We start from the raw sequence: 22,238 nt of genomic DNA on the forward strand, positions 1-22,238 counted from the left end.
CTTTGTATCTCTTGGCGAGTGTGGTTTACGAATTACTCTCCTTTTTAAATGCAGGTATTTGTTTTATTTGCTTATGCAACGAAAGACAGTGGTGCCATTATATGAACAGAGCTTTTAAAATGTTGAAAAGTTGAACATGTGAAATCTCTTTGACATATTCTGTTCTTATTAAAGTGTAGTGAGCACCCACCTGCTTTATATGCAGCCTTTGACTTACATAACTTTGAAAAGGTTCTATAATGTGGCCTACTTAATTAGTATCAAGATCTACTTCCTGCCTAATACCTTGGCCTCATTAATAATAAGCTTGGCAATGAAGAGTCGAATGTTAAGGTGGGTACTTAATGATGTCATTTTCTTGTGTAATGGAGCCATCCATGCTGCCATGTCTGTCGGAGGTACATCCTGTAAGTAAGTTCACAGATGAAATGACACACTTATAAGATAAAATCCGACGTCATAACAACGGGTTATTTTTGTATTTCCAAATACTCATTTAAATAATTTGAAGAATAATCTTGGACCCAAACTTTTACAAAAGTTTACACCTTCTACAAAAATCTAAAATCTACACCTTCCTAGGTTAAGGTGGCTTCACAGTATTTCGTTCCTTCCTTTCCCAATTATCCTTGAACGTGGTTCGATAATTCAATCGAGGAACAGAGAAAAGACAGCTACAACACTGTCGGTCGAAACACAAGTTTCAATTGCTGGTTCTTAATGAAGATTTTAAAAGCCGTGACTAATCAAAATTCGTTTCTACATTCTCAAAGGAGGAGCTTACATCCGGGGAGACTTACAATCAGAAGTATTCTACAGGATGACGAGTCTTCAAGCGGGGACCGAATGGCTTCAGTTTGACACTTTACGACAAATGGGCGTGCGGCACGAATTGCACCGCGTTCGCCTCCCCTTCGAGTTCGCCCCTACCTTATGCCGTGTTCGCCTCCACACTTTTCGAGTTCGACCCCACCAAGTCGAGTTCGCCCTTTGATTGAGTGATATTCAGATGAGTTGATTTGTGACGAAGGCACTAGCAGAATGTGCCAAATGTCACGTCAGCGATGACCATTTAGAATTTCGGCAATTGCGTGGAACCTGCTTGGGAACTGGGTTGACGGAATCAACTAAATACTCAGCGTGGGATCTGGGGTTACCAGAAATAACTGTATACACTGAACTTGTGATAAAGATAACCACACTTAATCAAAACAACATTGCTTAACTTATTATTCAGACTGGACAAAATGTAAAACAACCTCGGTTTATCTAACGAACACGAAATGTGTTGATCGTAACAACCAGACTTGAGAACATGCAAACCACGCTTTCATTGCGACAGCATTGCTTAAGTTGTCATACTTGTACCCGTTTAGCTTTATTTCTGAAATTAAGACTGAAGAATTTACTAAAGCACGATTTGATCACGCTTTTGATTATTTAAGACTTCTTAAGAGAATGCGTTGCACACTTCATTGGGTTTTCGGTCATGGCAACCAGACTTGAGAAGATGCAAATCACACTTCCATCGCGACAGCATTGCTTAAGTTGTTAGACTTGTATCTCGTTTAGCTTTATTTATAAAAATAAGACTGAAGAATTTTCGAAAGCACGATTTGATCACGCTTTTGATTATTTAAGACTTCTTAGAAGAATGCGTTGCACACTTCACTGTGTTTTCGGTCATAGCAACCAGGCTTGAGAAGATGTAAACCACGCTTTCATCGAGACAGCATTGCTTAAGTTGTTAGACTTGTACCTCGTTTAGCTTTATTTATGAAATTAAGACTGAAGAATTTACGAAAGCACGATTTGATCACACTTTTGATTATTTAAGACTTCTTGAGAGAATGCGTTGGACACTTCATTGTGTTTTTAAGGTCATAGCAACCAGATTTGAGAAAATGAAAACCAGGATCGCAAACCGCGCTTTCATCGCATTGTGTTGATCATAACAACCAGACTTGAAAAGATGTTAACCACACTTTTACCCTCCTGCTATGCCTTCTGAGCCTCCTGCATTTGATGAGTCGTCGCCAATGGAGCCTTCAGCCACAGACTCAGGACCAGCCAGCTTCGAGATCGAGATTGAGATCGTAGACGATTCCACAAAGCGGGGCCGAGACAAGCTGGTGGACAGCCGTGGTTACACGTACAACGTTAAAAGACGTCGAGGCGAAAACACTGATTGGCAGTGCACTGTTAGACCAAAGGTACCCACAGTTTTACATTCTTTTCTTTGATTAAAGTCTTGGGCCCCAAGCCGCTCAATCACCCAGGGCAAGTGGGCGCAGGCTTAGCAGCCCGGATAATTGCAAAGACGAAAAAGGAGGCTGTCACGAATTTGTTTAAGCCGGCGTCTGCAATTGTTAACGAGGTGCTGATGGAGGATCTGACAGATGATCCGTGCCCCAGTTTGCCAAAGCCAGTAAACCCCGCCAAAGCAGCTAACCACCTTCGGCAGCGATTGAGACCAGCAGATCCCCTAGACCTCGAGTTTGAATTGTAGCCCGAGCACATCCCTGAGAACTTTCTCTTAAGGTTAGGCATTTGTAAAAGAATTACCCTTGTAAAAAGTTCTTGCAAATATTTCATTTGTCTTTCATCATCAAATGTTTTTATCACGCGTTTATTGCACTATTTATTATATATTTCAAGCAGCTACATTAACACTCTGTTGTTTGATTTTACAGGTACGTGGGCGTCGTCACCTTCTCTTCGCCAGCCAGCAACAGCTAGAGGTGTTGTGCAGGGCCAAGGCCTGGTACATCGACGGTACCTTCAAACTTTGCCGAAAACTTTTCAGCCAGCTACTGATCATCAATGCGTTCGTGCATATTCACGTATTTATATGTATTTTCCTCATTTTCTTCTCAGGGAAAAAGTCAGCTTCCCCTATACATGCTGATCCAGCTGCTTCACGGAGAGACGACCCTCCAAATCCGAATGGTTTCGGAGCACAAACTATGCAGACTTCAGCGACGAACCTACCGGCAGCTGCAAGCAAAGATCTTCAGCCTATGGGATCAGTACGAGAACGGTGATCGGACAGCGAAGCAGTTGCTGCGAGCCTGCTCCGAACTTTACGGGCCGCGAGATTGCTAGCAACCCGATCGTTGAACGACCTTGTAGCCTTTCGTTTCGGTCAAATACAAAAACGGCTCCTGTAGGAGCCACCCAATCTATAAAGGTCATGACCAACGAAAGTTCTCTGTATTTCACTGTTTGACCACATTATTTCTTGTTTTCGGTCGCCCCAGCTAAAAACTTTCAAAATGGCCGTCGGTCAATTAAAATTCAAAACTTGTCTTGGTTCTAACTTGTTTGCAATGTTCGATGGCAACTAATTTAGACATGACTCAATCTGGGGGCCAACTCGACTTGGTGGGGTCGAACACGGTATAAGGTAGGGGCGAACTCGATAGGGGTCGAAAGCGGCGGATACCTACGGCACATAGGTTGTAGCTACCTATGTGTGAATGAGTGTGATAGAACCAGTACATTTGTAGCTTTAACCCAAATAGGAGGTACCGCCGAAGTAACGAAACGGTAACTGAAAGAAGATTGTACTTAAATAGTTGCTTGTATCTTCAGAAAAAATACTGGGTACCCCTGTAAATTCAAGCTCAAATTAAACATACCTTGGGCTGATTGGGTGAAATTCTCTTGTCTACGAGGTGCTTCAACAAGGAACTCATTTTTGCCATACACTCGTGCCTGTTCAAATCATCCATCTCCAACGTATCCTCACTGACTTCACACCGGTCATCCTGAAATAGTGGAGACCAACTATTTTTCACTACAATTTCAAGAATCATTCCGTCGCTATAGTGTGAAGAGATTGAGACATTTGTATTAAGCCAGATTTTGTGCCTTTGTAAGACATTTAACAATTATTCCATGGGCGTGTGTTGGATATGAGATGGTAAATAGCCACCGAGGGGCGTAACGTCGAGTTGTCTATGACCGATGTCTTAAGCAATTTAAGCAGCCGGAAGCCATTGTCATTTCCGACCACCAAAACTCCAAAGCAATTTGCACAGCCCTAATTGAGTATTTACACGAGATACAATAATTTATGGAAGACAAAGTAATCAAAATAATATTTGCGTTCCAGCTTATCGACAAGCAGAACGTTGTACAAATTTTGTTGTACTATTATGTTTAACAGGATTGTTCGACTTAATGAACAAAAAGAGATTTCCCTTCTTCTGTATCAACCACAAGACCCTCTCTCGCCTTGAATTAAATTTAAAACGAAGACTTACCGTAGTGGACGTAACGTTTAAAGATTGGGGAATGTCGCTTGAGTGATATTCTCGGATATCACCCAGTTTTAACAGTGTTTCTTTATTTGAAATCTCAATAGTAAGTGACATCTTAGTAATACGACTAGCAAACAGTTAAGGTATTGGCTGTAACTTAAAATACAGGTAGGAATATTGATGAGAATATATTGGTTATGAAGAAATCTCAACAATGACATTAGCTGTTAACTTTAAGGTCTGATTATTTAAACAAAGTTTATCCCTCGCCGTTTCGTTAAACTGTCAAAGCTTTTTAGGCTTCAATTTATGAACATTACTACCAAAGTATGACAGAATGTAGTGCAAGCGGTCTCTAAAGTAACCTAAACTGCTCTACGTTTTAATTAAAAAAACTATGTCTACTCAACCGTCTGCTCTGCAGTTGAACTGCTCCCATTTGACTTGTACAAAGCTTGCCTCACTCCAGTTGCGGATAGAGCCTGAATGAAAAAGGCGCGAGAAATAAATTAAGAACTTGTTCATGCTTAGCGTGCGTATATCGAGTTATGGATGCATGCGGGAAGTTTGGAGAGTGCGAAAAATGCGTAAGAGCATCTCTAGCTTTTTGAGTGTTCTCCAAACTTCCCAAGTGTATCCATAACTCGATATAGACACAGCTAAAAGCATGAGCAAATTCTTTGATGACAGAGCGACAACAAACATCTGCGCGAAGAAGCCTGTTATTGTGATAGAGTGCAAAATTCTCACAACGCACAAAAAAAGTAAACAAATGTCCCTCTTGGCTGGTCAAAAACACGCCACATTTTATACTTTGGTTTGCGAGAACATTTGAACCAGTTTACCGATAACTGTGAACGAAAAGCTCAAAATTTACGGGGAAAATGGAGAAAATCAAAGCCAAATGAACTCAAATGAAGTTATCAAGGGTTTTGATTGTTCAAAATAATGTTTACGCTGTCGTGTAGGCCCTTCCCGTTTACGCTAGCATTTTTTTGGCATTATGTGGTTGAAAAAGCATTTTGTTTTACACTTTTTCTGTAAAAAGAATTTCTAGCATTATTTAAAATTTGCATAACTTTGATCTAGACTTCAGCACTCAAAAGAATTTAAATGCTAAATTTTAGAATTCAAAAGCATTGTGATGATTTGCTTTTGTGTTTTAGAGAAGGAATTCTGTAACTGTATGAACTGAGTGCAGCTAGTCAGCGGTTAATTTTCAGAGGCAGTTCACGCGCATGTACAAACGAGATGGCGTCGGCCAGTGCCGCGCCATCTTCTCGATACTTGCAGCTCATAGAAGGAAATTCTGAAGGAGAACATTGACCACTCCCTTCAACGATAGATCGAGATCGATCTTTAGAATCAACCAGTGGAAATTACAAGCAGAGAGGAAACACCGATACAAAAAAAGTCCCGTGATATGAGCGAGTTAAGTTCCCAGGCGAGAATTTGATTGTCAGAGAAGGAAAGTTGTTTTGCAGTGGATGTAGAGAAATCATTTCCTCCAAGAAAAGTGTTCTGAAACCCATATTTCGTCCAAGAAGCATCAAGACGGGAAAGAGAAGTTGAAAAAGTCGAAATTGAAAGACCAGACCCTAATCGAGGCATTCAGAAGAGAAGGAAGTTCAAAAGATGGCACGTTGCACGTGGAAGAATGTGCCTACAGACTCGAAGTTGTCAGTGAGGTTTGAAGGCGAGTATCCCGATCGGTAAAATAGACATGCTATGGTCTCTGTTAGAGAAGAACAGCTATCGACTCATTGGAAGCTCTCATCTACGACAGTATGTTTCCATGGCTTTGAAACAGGAAATTGAACGGATTAAACAAGAATTGAAAATGATTGGTCAAGTTGGCATGACAAGGGCCCTTTCAGTCATTTTTTACGGCAGCACCAGATAAGGGGAAGCAATTGCTATAATAGTTCGTTTTGCGGACAATAACTAGAACATTATCCAACGGCTTGTGAGAATTGATGTTTGCTCTCAGTCAGTTAATGCCAACGAATTTGCATAAGTTCTTAATCAGTGCCTGTCTGTTGATTATGGGGTCAGAGCAAATTCCTTGCTCACAGCCATGAGAGATGGTGCAAGCGTTAACCAAGCAGCACTGGAAAGAATAGCATTTATAATCCCTAGGATGCTGAATGTCGTGTGCTTCTCTCATATTCTTGATAACGTGGGAAACCACTTAGTGATCCCAACACTGGTGGAGTTCGGAAGCCTTTGGATTAGAATGTTTCGCCATAGTTGTAAAACCAAGCTGTTATAGAAGGATCTAACAGGTCAAACAAAACTCGCTTCTGCACATATCAAAATGAAGTTCCTTTTTTTCAATTAACGTTTTTGACAATTTTTGTCATGTATAGGTTATGCCTTTTAACAATCCAAGTCATCAGTTTTCAACGAATTCCACGGGAAACCCTCATGCAAGCCAATGTTTCTTTAGAAGTGCTACGCTTTTACAAACATCCTTTTTTAGAGGACGAATTCTTGGAGCTAAGGCACACCAGAAAGTGACAAAATTTTCACTAGTGCAGCCAATATGACGCTTTCATGGTTTTCCCAACTGAGTATATTTTGTCAAATAAAAAACCAACATGAGTTTTGGAATCACTTGACATTTTTAAACACACTTATGATAATCGCGAGAAGTTTGTAATAATTTTTTTTGTGGAAGTTGTGTAAAGCGCCTTATTTTATGTGCTACTTTCCTAATTTTATATTCTTTTCATTTCCTACTTGGCTTTTCGCTTTTTTGTATGACAACTTAAATGCAATTACGTATGTCTTTGCCCTCTTACGCAAAAGTCAGCCCTTTAAACGGGAACTGGCTGAACCTCAGTTCATCAAATCTGACTTTACCTGTATTGGTGTAGAGAAATCATACTGACTGATATCTTCACTAAGACTGCTGTCTGCTAAATACTGTGAAGACATGTAGTGTGTAGAGAGCCCTGTGTCATACAAAAACAATTTATTTTTTAGAAGTCTGAACCTACTCCTAAGGGAGAACTAAGCTCCAATAACTAAATAAATACTTCTGACCACCGCCATTTGAAAGTATCGAGAAAGTATAATACTGACTAAATTTTCAGATTCCAGAGGGTAGGATAGGGTAACTTAAGCCTTAAATATAGCAACATAATCAATATTGCCTACAACCAAGCTGCTTCCCTATGACGTAACGATGTCTCACTCTTCTTTTTTGGAACTGTGACCTGTTTGAACACTAAGGAGCTACACAAAAATTGGTCTTGATTAAAACAATGATCAAAACCCGCCAGTGAGCCATGGATTGCGGTTTCCGCCACTTAATAAGTTTGCAGCTAGGTTATAGAATTGTTTACAAAAATGGAGACGTCTACAGACGACCTTATTGTAAATATGCAAATTTGCAAGCTATGTTACCCTATGTTAACGCGGTACATATTGAATTGTTTAATATATATGTCATATATGTGTGTGTGCGTGTGTGTGCGTGCGTGTGGTTGCGTGCGTGCGTGTGTGCGTGTGTGTGTGTGTGTGTGTATTAAAGAATTAGTTTATACTAGGCAAGTTTTGGATGCACGCGAGAGGTTTGGAGGGCGCAACAGAAACAGAAGCCTATCAGTTGCTCGAAACGTAGCATGCATGTAGACACGAGTTGTGCTCGAGAAAACAGAGTTCATGACAACTTTGTTGGGTTTACCAGGTAATCGTGCTCTACTCGAAAACTGTGAATAAATCTCAAGGCAAAAACCGACCAAGAAATGTTTGGAGACCAAATCTTTATCACTATCACTAAAATTGTATATTTTTAACTCAGAAGCGAAATACGAAAGACTTTCCTGGAAGTACAAGACCGCGTAGTGGGTTGAGCATGCTTAAATCGGTGTTTACTAGAATTCAAGGCCAGAAAATTGCGTAAGTTTGTGTTGTAAATGTTGAAAATTCCGAAATTGTACGGTCTTTCATTGAACAATGGTTTCAGGAAATGTCAATACAAAAAAAAAATATATCAACTATTCGAAAAACGAAGCGAAAAACTTTCAAATTCCTTTCATTTACGATACCCGTGTGGTATGCTTACTCTGCTTAAATTGTTGTTTACAAGAATTGAGACCAGAAAATTGCGTACCTTTTTTGAAAATTCTGACAATTGTACGATTTCAAAACAAAATCTTCTATTGAACAACCTTTTTGGGACATAACAATTCTTCAAAATAATATTAACTGCTCTAATGGAGAGTACCCAAAATGTTGCAAATCCTCAGCTAAAGTCAGAAAACTTTGTTTTGTTTCCAGCCAGGCGTATCGCGTTTGAGAATGAAGAATCGTCAACTCCAAATCTAATTTCGTCGCTTGAAAGAGGTACATACTCATCGTTCCTCGAAACGAGTGGTATTTTGCATATTTTCTTTTCATTTTGAGCTCGAAATGGTCTACCTCAACCGGGATAGAACGGAAAAACAATCTTGAAAGTTTTGAACCCTCGCTAGTGAGCCGAAGTGAAGACACGTCATGTTATGATGCAGGGCCGTGCGCACAGATAGAGGAGAATACATGGGCGCGTGTAGAGATGGAATTTCTTTTCGAGTGTTCTACTCGATGGCTGACGAGTGAACGTAGCGAACGAGTTCAGATATTGAGTTGAACACTGAAAAAAAAGAAACCCCTCTGAAACTGGGCCAAATGAAACTTCGCTGATATTGACTAAGCCATCTCACCTGTTCTTCCAGCTGAATCTTCTTGACTATTTTCCCTTGGAGAAGGAATTCGTGCCTGCATTCTGAATTGTTTTCTTCTCTCTAATGGAGCCTGTGATGTGGACCCAAGGTCAGGATTTATTAGTTTACATGAAATGACATCCTGTATTAAACCAGGATGACGACTTTCCATTTTGAGGAGATCAGTAAAAGCCCCAGTAACAAAGTTTCAATGAGTCGCAAGACGCCCCCTGCTTTCCCTCTCTAAACAAGGAGACGTAAGTAAGGGAATACAAGAGACTGGACTTCGACGACCTTTCCCTTTCCCAATCCATACCGGAGAACGCTAAATATATTATAATGAACTACAAGTAGACTTCAGCGCAAGAAAATTCCTGAAACCTTTGTTATATAAGGCTATGACTGAGTATTATCACGCGTTGATAATAGACATAATTTAAAACCAAAGCGCGTTCACCAACAAGCAACCATCCCTCCTGCTTTTCAAACAAGGACTGGCAGCATACGTTCATTGAAAGGGGCACCAGATTATTAAGCAGCTTCGATAGTAGTAGCAGAGTCCTTAATTACTGCAACAAAGTTCAGTAGTTTTCTGATCGTGAAGTAGATCATTTTGTTATCACTAATTATCTCTTAATGCTTACTTTATTGAGAAATATTCATTGTTCTCACCATTGAGAACATCTAGTTCAATATCTTGGATAATTTTTTGGACCATAAAGTAAACTACTAGCCTCAAATAATTGTGTTATCCACCTATGTCATTATTTAATCTTTCGAATAGTCAATAAAAGCTTTATAACTAGATACTTGTTTGAAATGGCATCTTATCTATGTTGGAGGACTTTTCCTCTACAAGCAGTTACCCGGTTTGTTAGATGGGGATAGCCTTAGGTGAGATGATGAATCACATCGAAAAAAAAAGGGCGGACGTACACTGCTTCTGCTTTCATCAAAGTGTGAAGACAGCGAGAGAAAATAAACCTAACTTGACCGGAGATACCGTTTCGTTTCGTTACAGTCTGATTTCCCTATGTGGTTTTGAAGAAAACATGACCAGAAAAGATGCTCTTTTAATCCAAAAGGACTGCAATACATTGTTCCCTTTTATTGGGTGAGATTCAGTAGCAAAACATGTAGAACTTACTGAGAGTTCCACTTCAAATGTGTAGGTCCTGTTGCAATCCACCAAATTATCCAGTAATAACTGACCCTAAATGAGACAGAAAAAGCTATTTCCAGAAAAATATCTGACTAAAAAGTGGTTAAAGTTTTGGTTTGAAATTCAACGAATACATAAAGAACAAGTCTTGAGAGTACTTAAGAGGGTGTATTTTACATGTATAAACCAAAAACTGTATCACTTCACACCATTTTACTGGAGCAAACCTATGTGACCGAAACGTGAAGGATTATTACGCTTGAATGCCCCGATGATGCAAGGTGGTATACATTGATAAGCAGAAGACGAACGAGCTACAGAAAATTGAACGAACTGCGGACGTATACAAATACATGTAAAAAGAAACTTAGCCAGCACAAGCTTCAGCTATTGTTGCTATAAAAATTGAAATAAGCAGCTACCCACCTTGACTGGATTTTCAGAGAAAAGAAATGCAACATAAAACTTCAGGTCTGTTTGTGTACAGCATATAAGAGAAACCAAGGTATTATAAGCCGCACAATGTAATTGTCTCCGTAGTTCAAGGGCAACAGTCTCACCACGCATGTCCTCTATCGAAGCCGCACGAGCTGCTCTGGAGAGAAAGTTTCACACCTGTACGTTAGTAAAGCAGTGAGATTTAGATATTTCATATGATCCTAACTCTGGTAACTTTACCATGAAAAATGTCTCAACTCAAGTGAAAGGATGAGGATAAGAGGAGATAGCTGAAATTAAGGACAATTTTATTGTTGTCATGCGTTTGAAAATTATTTCATCAATCTGCTAAAACCAGCTAAGTTAAATAAGTTAAATGGTACGATGGAGAATCAAGCCAGGCTGCTCATCTGGCCGGAGCTGGTCCCAGCTGTGAGAGGAAAGTGTCTTGCTCAACAATAGAGCAACCTAAGCGGTCTGGAGTCCAGACCTCTTGAACCGACCTCCAACACGCCACCCAATATGCCTCTGGGTCTCCGCCTTAGGTGAAGCAAGGTGTTGTTTGTTTTGGTACAAACGAGAGAGGAAGAAAAAATCTGAGTCCCTTACAAGGAATCAACCTCTGAACTTGCAAATTCTCCACGGGCACTCCGATTTTCTTTTGTCTCACTTTCGTGACGAAACGAACACCAGCTTTCTTTATTCTATAGCTGAGCTAAGAAAGTACCTTCTTTCTTACTATATCATCTTACAAAAAGTAAATGCTTCCTTCAAGAACAACTCTAAAGCTGTCCTTTCAGGTTCTGTAAATGTAGCAGGAGCTGATGGAGTGAAGATGTCTTGAATATTAAAAAAGTGTTCTCTTGAGTCACCTAAAGCTCGCTTTCATACCATATCTCCACAAAAGATTTGCAACTTTTACTTCCATCATAAAATTGGATTCTATGTACTAGTGCGTCCAGACTTACTTTGTAACGGCCAATGTTAATTCTTTTCCTGTTTTGACGTCTCCCCCGACATATGCTTTGTTTATTGTGGACTCTAATGTGTTCAGCTCAGATTTAGAAAACTGAGAATACAGTATCTCTACCAGCTTAAAACAGCACAATTTGGATGTCACTTGAGATTCGAAGTTTGGGTCTGTTGGCTGCATATACAATAAACACATCAACTTAATTTCAAGCTTAACCCCACTAAGTTTTCACGCAAAGTTAGGTCATACACCAGCATGTCTACAGTTCATCTCGTACTTAACTAAAGTGCATCTTACTCAACACATGTTTGTCTGCATTTAGGTCAACATCAAAATGAACTTTGTAAAATGAATGGCAGTTTAAGGAGAAGCCTCAGCACTAAATTGACGTCTTAGTTTTGCTGATCCTTAATGTATTATTGGGGACGTATGTGTCGGATACTTGTCAAGGTTGCCGTTGAAGATGAAAAAGAATCGCTCTTAGATTTTTAAGTATCTGTTTAATGATGCGACTCCTCTTTGAACTATTAGGTCGCCTTAAAATAGTTTGTAGTGGAAGTTTTTAAGATATCATAATTTCAGTTGTAAATCAAATATTTTAAGGACCTTCGCTCTGTCTAATAGCACCTACTTGCTTAAAAGTAAAATGGAAAAAAAATGTTTTTCTTGAAGCAGGGATGGCTGTGTGTGGACAGGGAATGAATTAAAGGGGCGTTTGAACTCTGACAGCTGTGCCTTTTTTATGCATGTCCTCAAATGTTGATCTTTGACCTTAGTGCGCTGTGATTTGCACTTTTTGTTTGTATTCCAGCAGTTGGAGCAATGAGTTTTACCAGCCTTTTGTGACTGCTGAATTCGGAGAGGGTAAGCTAATTATCGCAAAAATATCCCACGTCAATGTTGAAACTTATTCTTGAAAAAAAGGTATAAATTCATTTTTGTTTTAGTAGTAAATAAATGACATTTTTATATTCTTGTTGTCTCATAAATAAACAATTGTTTAATTTTTGTCTAATAAGAACACCTATAAAATGTAAAAACTGAGTGGATTGCATTAAAGCTACAAGAGTAATATAATTTTTTTGACTGCAAAACTCGCACTTCTAAAAACTAAGATAGTTTACCTTAAGTTCCTTGGCCTCTAACACAGACATCAATTTCGTAATCTGATCTTGATAGAATGCTTTCCTTGCGGTTGCCGATGTTTTAAGAAGGAATGTAATGCAGATCCTTTCAATCACAGCTCGACGAGACTGTGTTTGATAGTCTCGTTCATTAAAAAATATGGAAAGGCATGCATCCATAGCTGCTTTAGCTTGATCAGGTGCAGGATGCAATCTAACAGATAACAAAGGTGAAGGTGTTTCAAGAAATCCAAAACAGATGTGGCGAAGCCTTTTGAAATGGATGGGATCATCGTACATCAAGTAAAGTTAAACCTATACTAAGCCAAATAAAGTTAAGTTAAAATATTCACCAAAAATGTCCTTTGCGCACATCGCTGTCAAATGGAAACCTCTCTACAATCTTAACAGTGTCCATATTTCTGTTATTGCCTTGTGTCATTGCATGTAAGTATGTAAGCAAGTAAGCAATTGTATCAAACCAAAAGGAAACTTAAATGTCTTGCTCTACCGTCTGTGACAGAACTTCCTCACCATTTGCAGAAATTTGAAATTTTCATATTTCCTCCACTCACTTCAACAATAATGTTGTTTTAAGAGGTGGAAATGCTCAGTTATTCAGTAATTATCTGGTCCATGGTGGCAAGCAAAATAGAGGTACTGAGGTTGTTGATGAGAAATAGCTCAGAAAAATATCTGAGTTCAATACTTTTGCACTTGAATGTGATAGTTGCCATAACGTTAACGAAGGACTACACGCACAAATCATGCGACCTAAATATTGTTCGTCAGAGTCTTTTTGCAGGTTTTGATCAATTCATACCGATGTTGGCTAAGTATAGGTTTACCTGTACTCGTGTACTGTTCATGTGGGTAAATAACTTAAATCATTAAGTGCACTGCTTCATTTTCTTCTTTTTTGATAATACTATAACTGGTTTTGAGGTTTACGATAAAGTGTACAGAATGTGCTAACGGTTGTTAATAAAAAAGAAGTACTCGCCTTTTAATGAAAGCTGTAAAGGACTTCTGAATTTGATCTTCGTGAACATGCTGTCGTTCACAGCATAAAATAGAGATCAATACCTCAAGCAGAATCAGGCTTCGGGAATCTACAAATGCTGCAAGAAGCTTAGGATAAAGTGAAAGTAATCTTCAGTCATATTCATCGTAAGAGACTTAGAAGAAAAAGCAGTAGATGAAGAGGTTTTTTTTTAATAATCACAAAACATCCTAATTCGTAATTCGCGTGTCTCCCATGTACTAAAAATAGATTTTAAAAACTCTTTGAATTTATGACACCCCTAAGGGGCATTCATAGTTCACTGTAATCACATTAACAAATCGATAGCAAAACAAAAAAAAAGACCAGAAAATAATGCAAAGGGAAAGAATTATTATGAGCATAGCTTCCTGGAATTCAAGGTGAGATATTGTAGAGGTACAGCAGATACTCGCACATTTCAAAGTTATTTCCGAACAACTTCACCGCTGCCTAGATCGAACGCCTTCGAGTCTGAGAACACTCAGGCTCTTATCGCACATACTGATACCCTGACTAAAAAAGATGGTGTCTACCAGCGAAGCCGTTGCAGAAGGAAAACTCACTACATGTGTTATATTGAAAATCTGGAGCCGTTGGTAATTCATAACATGAGTATCTTGCTTTGCGAAACCCATCATTCAAACAAGATCAATCGCGCTATGTTCGAACTTTCTTAAGAAAGGTTGCCACGAGCTACCATGAGTGAACACTGAGTAAATGACGTGCAATACCCCTGCTAAAAGTACTATTTGTTATTCAGATGTACCTTATCTATTGTCTGTATGTAATCATTATATTGGGGACCTCCTTTTACGAACTCTGTTGACTTCAGTGGAATACTGTTAGTAACAAAAGTGTTCAGCCCTTCCCTGAGAAAATATGGAAAGGAGAGTGAGAGACCTTTGAGAGACGTTTCCTTCAAAACTGTCTTACTAAATTTAGTAGATAATATATAGATCAAAGTAAAATAAAAACAAAAACACAAAAATTTAAAGCGACACAATGGTGGCACCCCTATATAGCAAAACGAGGAATAGTGCGCCACCTTTCAGTATACACAAAAATTTTATGATCCTGCAATAATTTTTTAAAGAGGGAATGAGTCACTATTTCATTCTGTATCATATATCTATTAACAAAATTCAATTATACAGATAGGACGACAAATACAAATAACCATGGTACTAACTAAAACAGACTAAAAAAAAGAAAACAGTACAGTTCAGCCAGTTTATTGAGAACACATATTCTGTCTGAAATAATGTGTTTAATACACATCTGTTAGAAAAGTACATCGCAAGATCCTGTTGAAATCTAAATGTACATTAAGGAAATAAACTGATTTTTAGTAGCCTTCTAGTTGCATTATCAGTGAATAAATATCCGCTAATCCAACTACGGATCTGAGATTTTGCATATTATTTAGTTCACTTAGCATGTTGGAGTTCACTTACTTAAGTCTTCTCAGATATTCTTCAGTAGACTTGGTAAAGTATGGTAAGAGCTCTAGCACCTGCCCCTGGAATGAATTTAAAAAAAAAACAAAAACAAAAAGTTAACTCACAATCAGCTCTTTTCACTTCTGTTGTTAGAATATTTTTGTAGGAAATAATCTGAACTAAACATCCTTATTATCGTAAAAAAGTGGCACAGCTGATCCTTTTTCACCTACACAACATCAGAAAAATTAAAAAACCTCTTAATCCTGACTGAACTCGGACCTTGGTTAACCCTTTTGTAACCAGTGGTTTAGATTTTTTTAACAGCCTCATGTATGGTCTGCCTAAAAGCTGACTACCAAAACTTCAACTTATACAGAACGCAACAGCAAGACTGATCTGCCATGCTGGATGCTTTCATCACATGGTTGAAGAACATGTCACCGAATCAAGTTAGAGAATATTAAAATCAAAGCCAAATTACCGCTAGTAAGCACCTTCGGTTGTGGCGTTTTAGCTCAAGAACAAAAACCTTTATAATATTAATAACTAATTTTGGTAACCGTTAGCGATCTTGAAGGCAGAAAACAAAAAACTCGTAATGAAAAACGTAACGCTGACACACGCATCATAATCAGGCTAAAACTCTGTGGATCCAATCGGTAAAGTACTTCTAAGGAACACTAGTACTTCAGTAAACTTTTTCCTTGTTAAATAAGCCTAAGAAGCGCAATTTAAATCGCATTATGTGATGAAAATGTGATACTTGCAACACGTTTGTATGATTCCTAACCTTGAATGCAGGAGTTGTAGACTTATCTTTCAAATACAACAGGTACATCTCAAACAGGCCAGGAAATGTTGATCTGCTGCAGTCTGTAACTTTCTGTTTTTTTATTTAAAAAAAAAAAAAATTCATTATTGTTACTGCTGGAACTTACCATAATATTTTTTAGCTGGGTCAGATGAAAGTGAAATTTCCATTGAAGAGACTTTATTAGTGGTGCAACATTTCTATTTGCTTTAAACATAGCGTAGGTTGATTTCAATCCTGCAATAGTTAGTAACGAGCGGAAGGACATTGAAGCATATGTACATAATAAAAGGTAAGGGATCAGGGAAGGATCCTTGTGGGAAGCTAAAAACGATTTCTTGTGGATCTGAGAATAAATTAAAAGTGCATACAAGTTGCGAGATAAATTTTAATCATGGTAGAACTAAAATGCTAAAACCAAACGAATAAGTTTCCTCGAAGATGTCGTGGCCAAAGGTGTCACTTAAATCTGATGACGTTCCTTGAGAAGTTTTCCTTATAAAAAGTATTTGTAACATTAACGTAACATTTTGATTGTGAATACAGTGACGGAAACCAAATTGATAAGAGCTAGCAGTCCAAAGGACTGCTGTACAACAGGTTATATGATTTCCCGACAAAAAAATGCATACGACATAGTTCTGTAAATAGGTCTGATCTATTCTGTTCAGCGGCCAGAGCAATTCTCACAGAGGCATAAGAAGTAGTGCTGTTCACTGGGAGGGTGGCAGGCTTGGCTAAGCAGTATTGTCACTGAGATGAACTGACATATCTGTTTTCAGATACCAGAGGACTCCTAGATTTCACTGGCTCAGAGTTTCGTGTGAAAAGGGCTATAAAATAGTATAAACAGTTCAACTGCGTTCTATAGCTAGTTTCAATAGATAGAGGCCTCTTGAAGGTTGAAAGACCTTTCTAGACTAAACAATAATTATGGGTCTGAAATTTGTCAATAAAGTTTCTTTTCAATCAATTCGCTCTTCGGAGGCGTCTACCTGGTACCTCCATTTGAATCATAACAAAACCATGAAAGTACGATAAACTTCAGACATGGTTTGATGTTACTCTGGTTTAAAGATTTGATGAATGTAACCGAGAAGTCACATTCATAGACCCAACGTTTCGACACTCCCGTCTAGTGCCTTCATCAGGGGTGATCTAATCGATGCAACAAGAGGTCCTTTATATGCTCACGAACTAGCTGCCTTTTTTTCAGAAAAAAGAACGATAAACTTGTTACCATGAAAAACTAAGCGGAACGCATAGTTGAGACATACATTCGTACAATGATCTACAGAAATCTGAATAGAGCACTGAATGGGAAATATTTCAACAAACCGTGACCTATACTCAAAACAGTCATATGTCAAGAAAAAAATATTGACTGGTCCCTTTGTGAGTAGAGCAAACATTGGAAGCCCAAAAGAGAAATTTGAAAGAGGTCACTGTATGTAGGCAAAAACTGTAGGGAAAAGTGTAGACTCTATTTCCTATCTGGAGAATGCATAAATGTGCATAATTAAAAGAAGAGCTGTACCAACCGCTGAATCTAGAATTAACATCTTTTTCAGAATCATCAGGATGGAATGCCTGAGGTCCATAGCAGAGAGTGTCTTCCAAAAGATTTCAAAACTGGTCCAATTGTTCAATAATGCAGCAACAAAAGATGAGCCATTCCTTCAGGTAAATAAAAATATAATAAGGAACAGAAAAACGGACCTTTCGGGGCCTAATAACTACAGTTACTTTTTATTCTATGCTTCCGAGGTAACTATATCTCAGCATTCTATCTTGAAAAACTAGACCTTTTGCAGCCGGTTTCTTAACTCGAATGATCAGAGGCATTTTAATTAACTGAATTATCATTTATTGGATAGCTCTAGCGATTCTATCCTGTTTTGTTCTAGTGTCTCCTGGATAAAGTGTGTGGTCTTTGTACCCCAAGGATGGCATTGAAGTCCCAGTAAACCTTCCCAAAAAGTATGCAAACTGCAAACCAACTGGAAATCCCAACTGTTACCGATGCATTACTACTTTAAAACACCTAGAACATGTCACACAAAAAACACAGGCTTGCTCTATATGCAAGAGTAAATTCTTGAATATGAGCGGGAGGGGGTAGGGGTACTCTTACATCTCTTTCTTCCCCAAATCATCCATTTATGTGAGCAACATACCCTCATTCTCCAATTCTATTCGCACGAGTTGCTTTTTAGTTCAAGTCTAACAGGGAAGGAGGAATTTACGTGAATATGGAGAAATTAATAGCTTATACAATCGAAGCAATCATTTTGACTTGTTGTCTTATCCAAAGTTCAAAGGTGATTTATTTCATAATACTGTGCGGGGTCAGATTCTTTTTAGGGGGCATGGGCTCACTCCTCGTAAAGCCTCAATTTGGAATGACTGCAGTGACTATGTCTATCTTATGCAGTCAACCTATTAAGATTAGTCCACAGTCTTTAGGACCATTCTATCACTTTAAACATAATCCCTTTCTAAATCAAATTTATTCCTTTCATAGCTTGACTTGTCTGCTGCATGTACAGAGGGTGCAGTAATACCGGATTTAAATCATGGGATGTTTATTTCAACTAAAAGAAATCATCCTGTCAATTGATTGAAATAAAGACTCAATTTCTCCATCAGGAAGGAACAAGGTAAACCAAACAGAATAAAACTGATCAAATTCTTTGTTCCACTAGGTAGAGGCATAAAAAAGATGACAAAGTATTCTAGAGGGTTTGACATTCAGTGCACAATTAAGACATAACATTTGAAAGTTGATGCAAAGGCATTGATGCTAAACAAATACCACAAGTTTCAACTTGAACCAATATGTGTCCACACAACATAAGTTTACTCCGCTAAATTATAAAAACCTGAACACTCACTGAACAAGCTGGAAAAAAAGATAAAAGTTCAAAATTACACTTAAAAGCAACCTGCAATACCTTGTCCTCAGGATTTTGTCTCTAATAAGTTGATCAAGAATCCCATTTAACAGGTTTAATACCTAAAAAGATAAAATGAAGATTAAAAAATCCAGATATAATCTTGCAACTATCTTTTGCAGAGAAATCATATTTACATGAAGAAAACAAATTTAGCAAGTAGGATATCCAGTTCTTTATTGTGTTAAAAGGATGCATAGCAAGCATTTCAATGAGAAAGCCATGGCACGATAAAACAGTAAAGAGGAGTGGTAGAAAATTCTCCCCATCTGTATATAGCTAAATTGGACCAGTAGAAATAAAAAAAAATAGAGAAGACAACGTGTTTGAAAGACAGCCAAAGGGTATAACCACGTAAATAATGAAAAAGATTTACATGTGTGTCACACTATCAAAATGAGTTGCAATAGTTCCTTGATAATGATGATAAGAATAGGCAGTCTAACACTTTATGTGGCTACTGATATAATACAATATTGATAACATTGAAAAGAACTAGAAACGACCGGCATTCCTATATAATGACGTTAGAAGGTAGTGTTGCAGAAGATTTGTATTCACATGCAAAACAGAAAACCTGTCGCATCCCACATATCTATGAATACTGTTTTCCATAAGATAAAGGCAATTTAAGCTTTGCAACAGTATCTACCAAGTACACTATGGAGTTGTTAATAGATCTAAATAGTTCCAAAGCTGTGGGCAAAGATAGTATTCCATCAAGAATGTTAAAAGCATCTTCTCCAATTCTGGCTGGTCTTCTGATTAACTATTGTGTCCAACAATCCAACTGGATTGACAAGTGGAAGGAAAGTAACATCACCCCAGTGGATAAAAAACCGTGAATCTCACAAAAACAATTATCCATCCCACCTGACATTTAAAAGATCTTTGAAAGGGTTATGTAAAATAAATTACACAGTTACTTTGGGCCAAAATTATTTTAAGAAGGCCTATCTGACTTTTTGATAAAACTTTCCACTTGTTCAGCATTATTTAAGATAACTGAAGACTGGAGAACAGCCTTGGATGGCAAACATATGGTTTTTGTTTCAATTGATCTTCGCAAGGCTTTTGATACCATCTGTCACAGCCTCGTGAAGAGAACACTCAAAGGATATGGCATCATTCCTACATCCTTAAGGCTGATAGATTCCTACCTAAGCAATCAACGTTAGCGCGGCAAAGTGGAAAATGCTTTCTTTGAGTGGCGTACAGTAGATGTACAATATAGAGTTTCTTAGGGCTCTCCTTTTCGGCCACTGCTATCAAATATCTACATCAATTTGATCACATTAGTTGCCAGAAATATGCACTTACAGTAAGACTCTACGTAGACAATACCTCTGGCTACTACTCAAATAACTGCCCTATCACCCTACAGCTTCATATTAGTGAAGATCTACCATTATTCTCCAAATGGCTTAATGACAATTATTTGGAGGTTAGCGAATCCAAGACTCAAGCTATGGTATTGGGGTTCTCTCATCATAACCTATCTCTTTCATTGGATGACAGTTCCATTGAAATAAAGGACATGCTGAAGCTAGTTGGTGTCACTATTGCCTGTAAATTATCATATGCTACTCATTAAGAATACTCTTAGTAAAATGCAAAGGCTGTTGCCCTCAGGAAAATTGGCAATTTCATTTATGGTAATACTGCTGTGAGAATATACAAAGCCTATATTTTTCCTCATTTTGATTATTGCTCCCCTTTTTTCAAAGGCTAATGCTCTTAGGAAAATTCGCAATTTCATTGATAGTAATACTGCTATGAGAACATATAAAGCCTATATTCTTTGTCATTTCAAACGCGTTTTCTTTTGTAGGGTTATCCAATATCCAATAGAATGGAACGAGCTAATTTATTATATGCTATGAACGCCGTTTAGGTTTTCCAAATTAATTGAGTATAATTTATTAAGTCAACTAAGTCCTGACACTGTTAGGCAATGGCAATTGATTCAATCTTTAGTTCACATAAGTAAGGGTTTCCATAAAGAGGGTCCGACCAATATTAATAACTTTATTTCATATTAATGAAACCTATGAAACCTGCACTACCAACATCAAAATCCATGCGATTTTCTCTCCTTAATCCACGATCGGTGAGGAATAAGACACTCTCTCTGAAAGATCTTACCGTGGACCGTAATATCGATGTCTTTTCTGTAACTGAGACTTGGCTTGCCAAAGAAACTGATGAATTAATTATACGTGACTTGTGTCCGACCGGCTATGAATTCTACAATGTTCCAAGGGTTTCTCGCGTTGGGGGCGGAATCGGTGTCATGCATAAGACCGTGGTTCGCCTCGAGAAGCATCCCGGCTTTGTTACCAATTTCAAATCCTTTGAATTTACGGATGTCTTATTGAAACATTCCTCGTTATGCTTGCGCCTTATTATTGTTTATAGGCCACAAACAATGGCAGACGGTACCTCATCGGCTGCGAAATTCTTTGAAGAATTTCCTAGTTTCTTGGAGTCTCTAGCTATTGTACATGGCTCTCTGTTGATAGTCGGTGACTTCAATTTGCACGTAAATGACGCTAGTGATCGATCTGCACAACGGTTTCTCTGTCTACTTGAAGCATTTAACTTGAAGCAACATGTCTAGGTTCCCGCCTACAGGAGTGGTAACACCCTAGATCTAGTCATCACCAGAAATAATGAGAGTACAGCTCGGGACTTTGATGTTTTCGATCCTGTCATTTCTGACCATTACGTTACCAGCTGTTCTCTGGCACTACCTAAAAAAGCGTTCCAGTGTAAAGAAGTCAATTATCGAAAACTGAAGTCAATTGATCCCCAAGAGTTAAGAGACAACATCTCTGATTCACCTCTAATTAGCACAGTCGATGAAGCCGGTCATGATCTAGAGTCTATGTTAACGCTTTACAATACTTCGCTGATTGGCCTGCTCGAAAAGCACGCACCCCTGATAACGCGCAATATTACGATTCGCCCTTCAGCACCTTGGTACACTGAAGACATCCGTGAGGAGAAACAAAAAAGAAGGGCACTGGAACGACGTTGGCGAAGGACTGGACTTATGGTTGATCGCGAGCGTTTCGTTGACCAGTGTCAGATGGTAAATGAATTTATTTTGCAGGTAAAGACGGCCTATTATTCGAGGATTATTGATGAGAGCCAATATGATCCCAAACGCTTATTCTCTATTTTTGACAAGCTTCTTCATCATAAAAGTGAACCTAAACTACCTGATTCTATGGATGATGAGTCCCTAGCAAATGCGTTTGCTGATTATTTTATTGAAAGATCACCACAATACGTGAAGAGTTACAGGAAAAA

At 38.3% G+C, this 22,238-nt stretch overlaps 1 protein-coding gene and 1 pseudogene across 12 annotated transcripts in view; one reads left to right on the plus strand and one right to left on the minus strand.

Moving 5' to 3' along the window:
* LOC113673640 (DNA-dependent protein kinase catalytic subunit) overlaps positions 1–22,238 on the minus strand; it is a 159,094-nt gene that overhangs the window by 36,030 nt on the left and 100,826 nt on the right. For all 12 annotated transcript variants that reach the window (XR_016180295.1, XR_016180294.1, XR_016180297.1 and 9 more), the window contains 15 exons: positions 18,924–18,985; positions 17,511–17,646; positions 15,949–16,041; positions 15,171–15,235; positions 14,483–14,585; positions 13,675–13,802; positions 12,672–12,885; positions 11,543–11,721; positions 10,563–10,731; positions 10,122–10,187; positions 8,975–9,065; positions 7,131–7,222; positions 4,676–4,747; positions 3,642–3,770; positions 286–405 (listed from right to left, as the gene is read on the minus strand). Coding sequence is in view for 6 of the 12 variants with exons in the window: in XM_089184351.1 (XP_089040477.1) it covers positions 286–405; positions 3,642–3,770; positions 4,676–4,747; positions 7,131–7,222; positions 8,975–9,065; positions 10,122–10,187; positions 10,563–10,731; positions 11,543–11,721; positions 12,672–12,885; positions 13,675–13,802; positions 14,483–14,585; positions 15,171–15,235; positions 15,949–16,041; positions 17,511–17,646; positions 18,924–18,985 (1,719 nt within the window). In the remaining 6 variants the exon portion in view is untranslated. The remainder of the gene's footprint in view (positions 1–285; positions 406–3,641; positions 3,771–4,675; positions 4,748–7,130; positions 7,223–8,974; positions 9,066–10,121; positions 10,188–10,562; positions 10,732–11,542; positions 11,722–12,671; positions 12,886–13,674; positions 13,803–14,482; positions 14,586–15,170; positions 15,236–15,948; positions 16,042–17,510; positions 17,647–18,923; positions 18,986–22,238) is intronic.
* On the plus strand, positions 5,598–6,606 carry LOC149038832 (uncharacterized; annotated as a pseudogene).

Source organism: Pocillopora damicornis, chromosome 10 (genome assembly GCF_964200805.1).
Source record: "Pocillopora damicornis chromosome 10, jaPocDami1.2, whole genome shotgun sequence".
Taxonomy (NCBI): Eukaryota; Metazoa; Cnidaria; class Anthozoa; order Scleractinia; family Pocilloporidae; genus Pocillopora; species Pocillopora damicornis.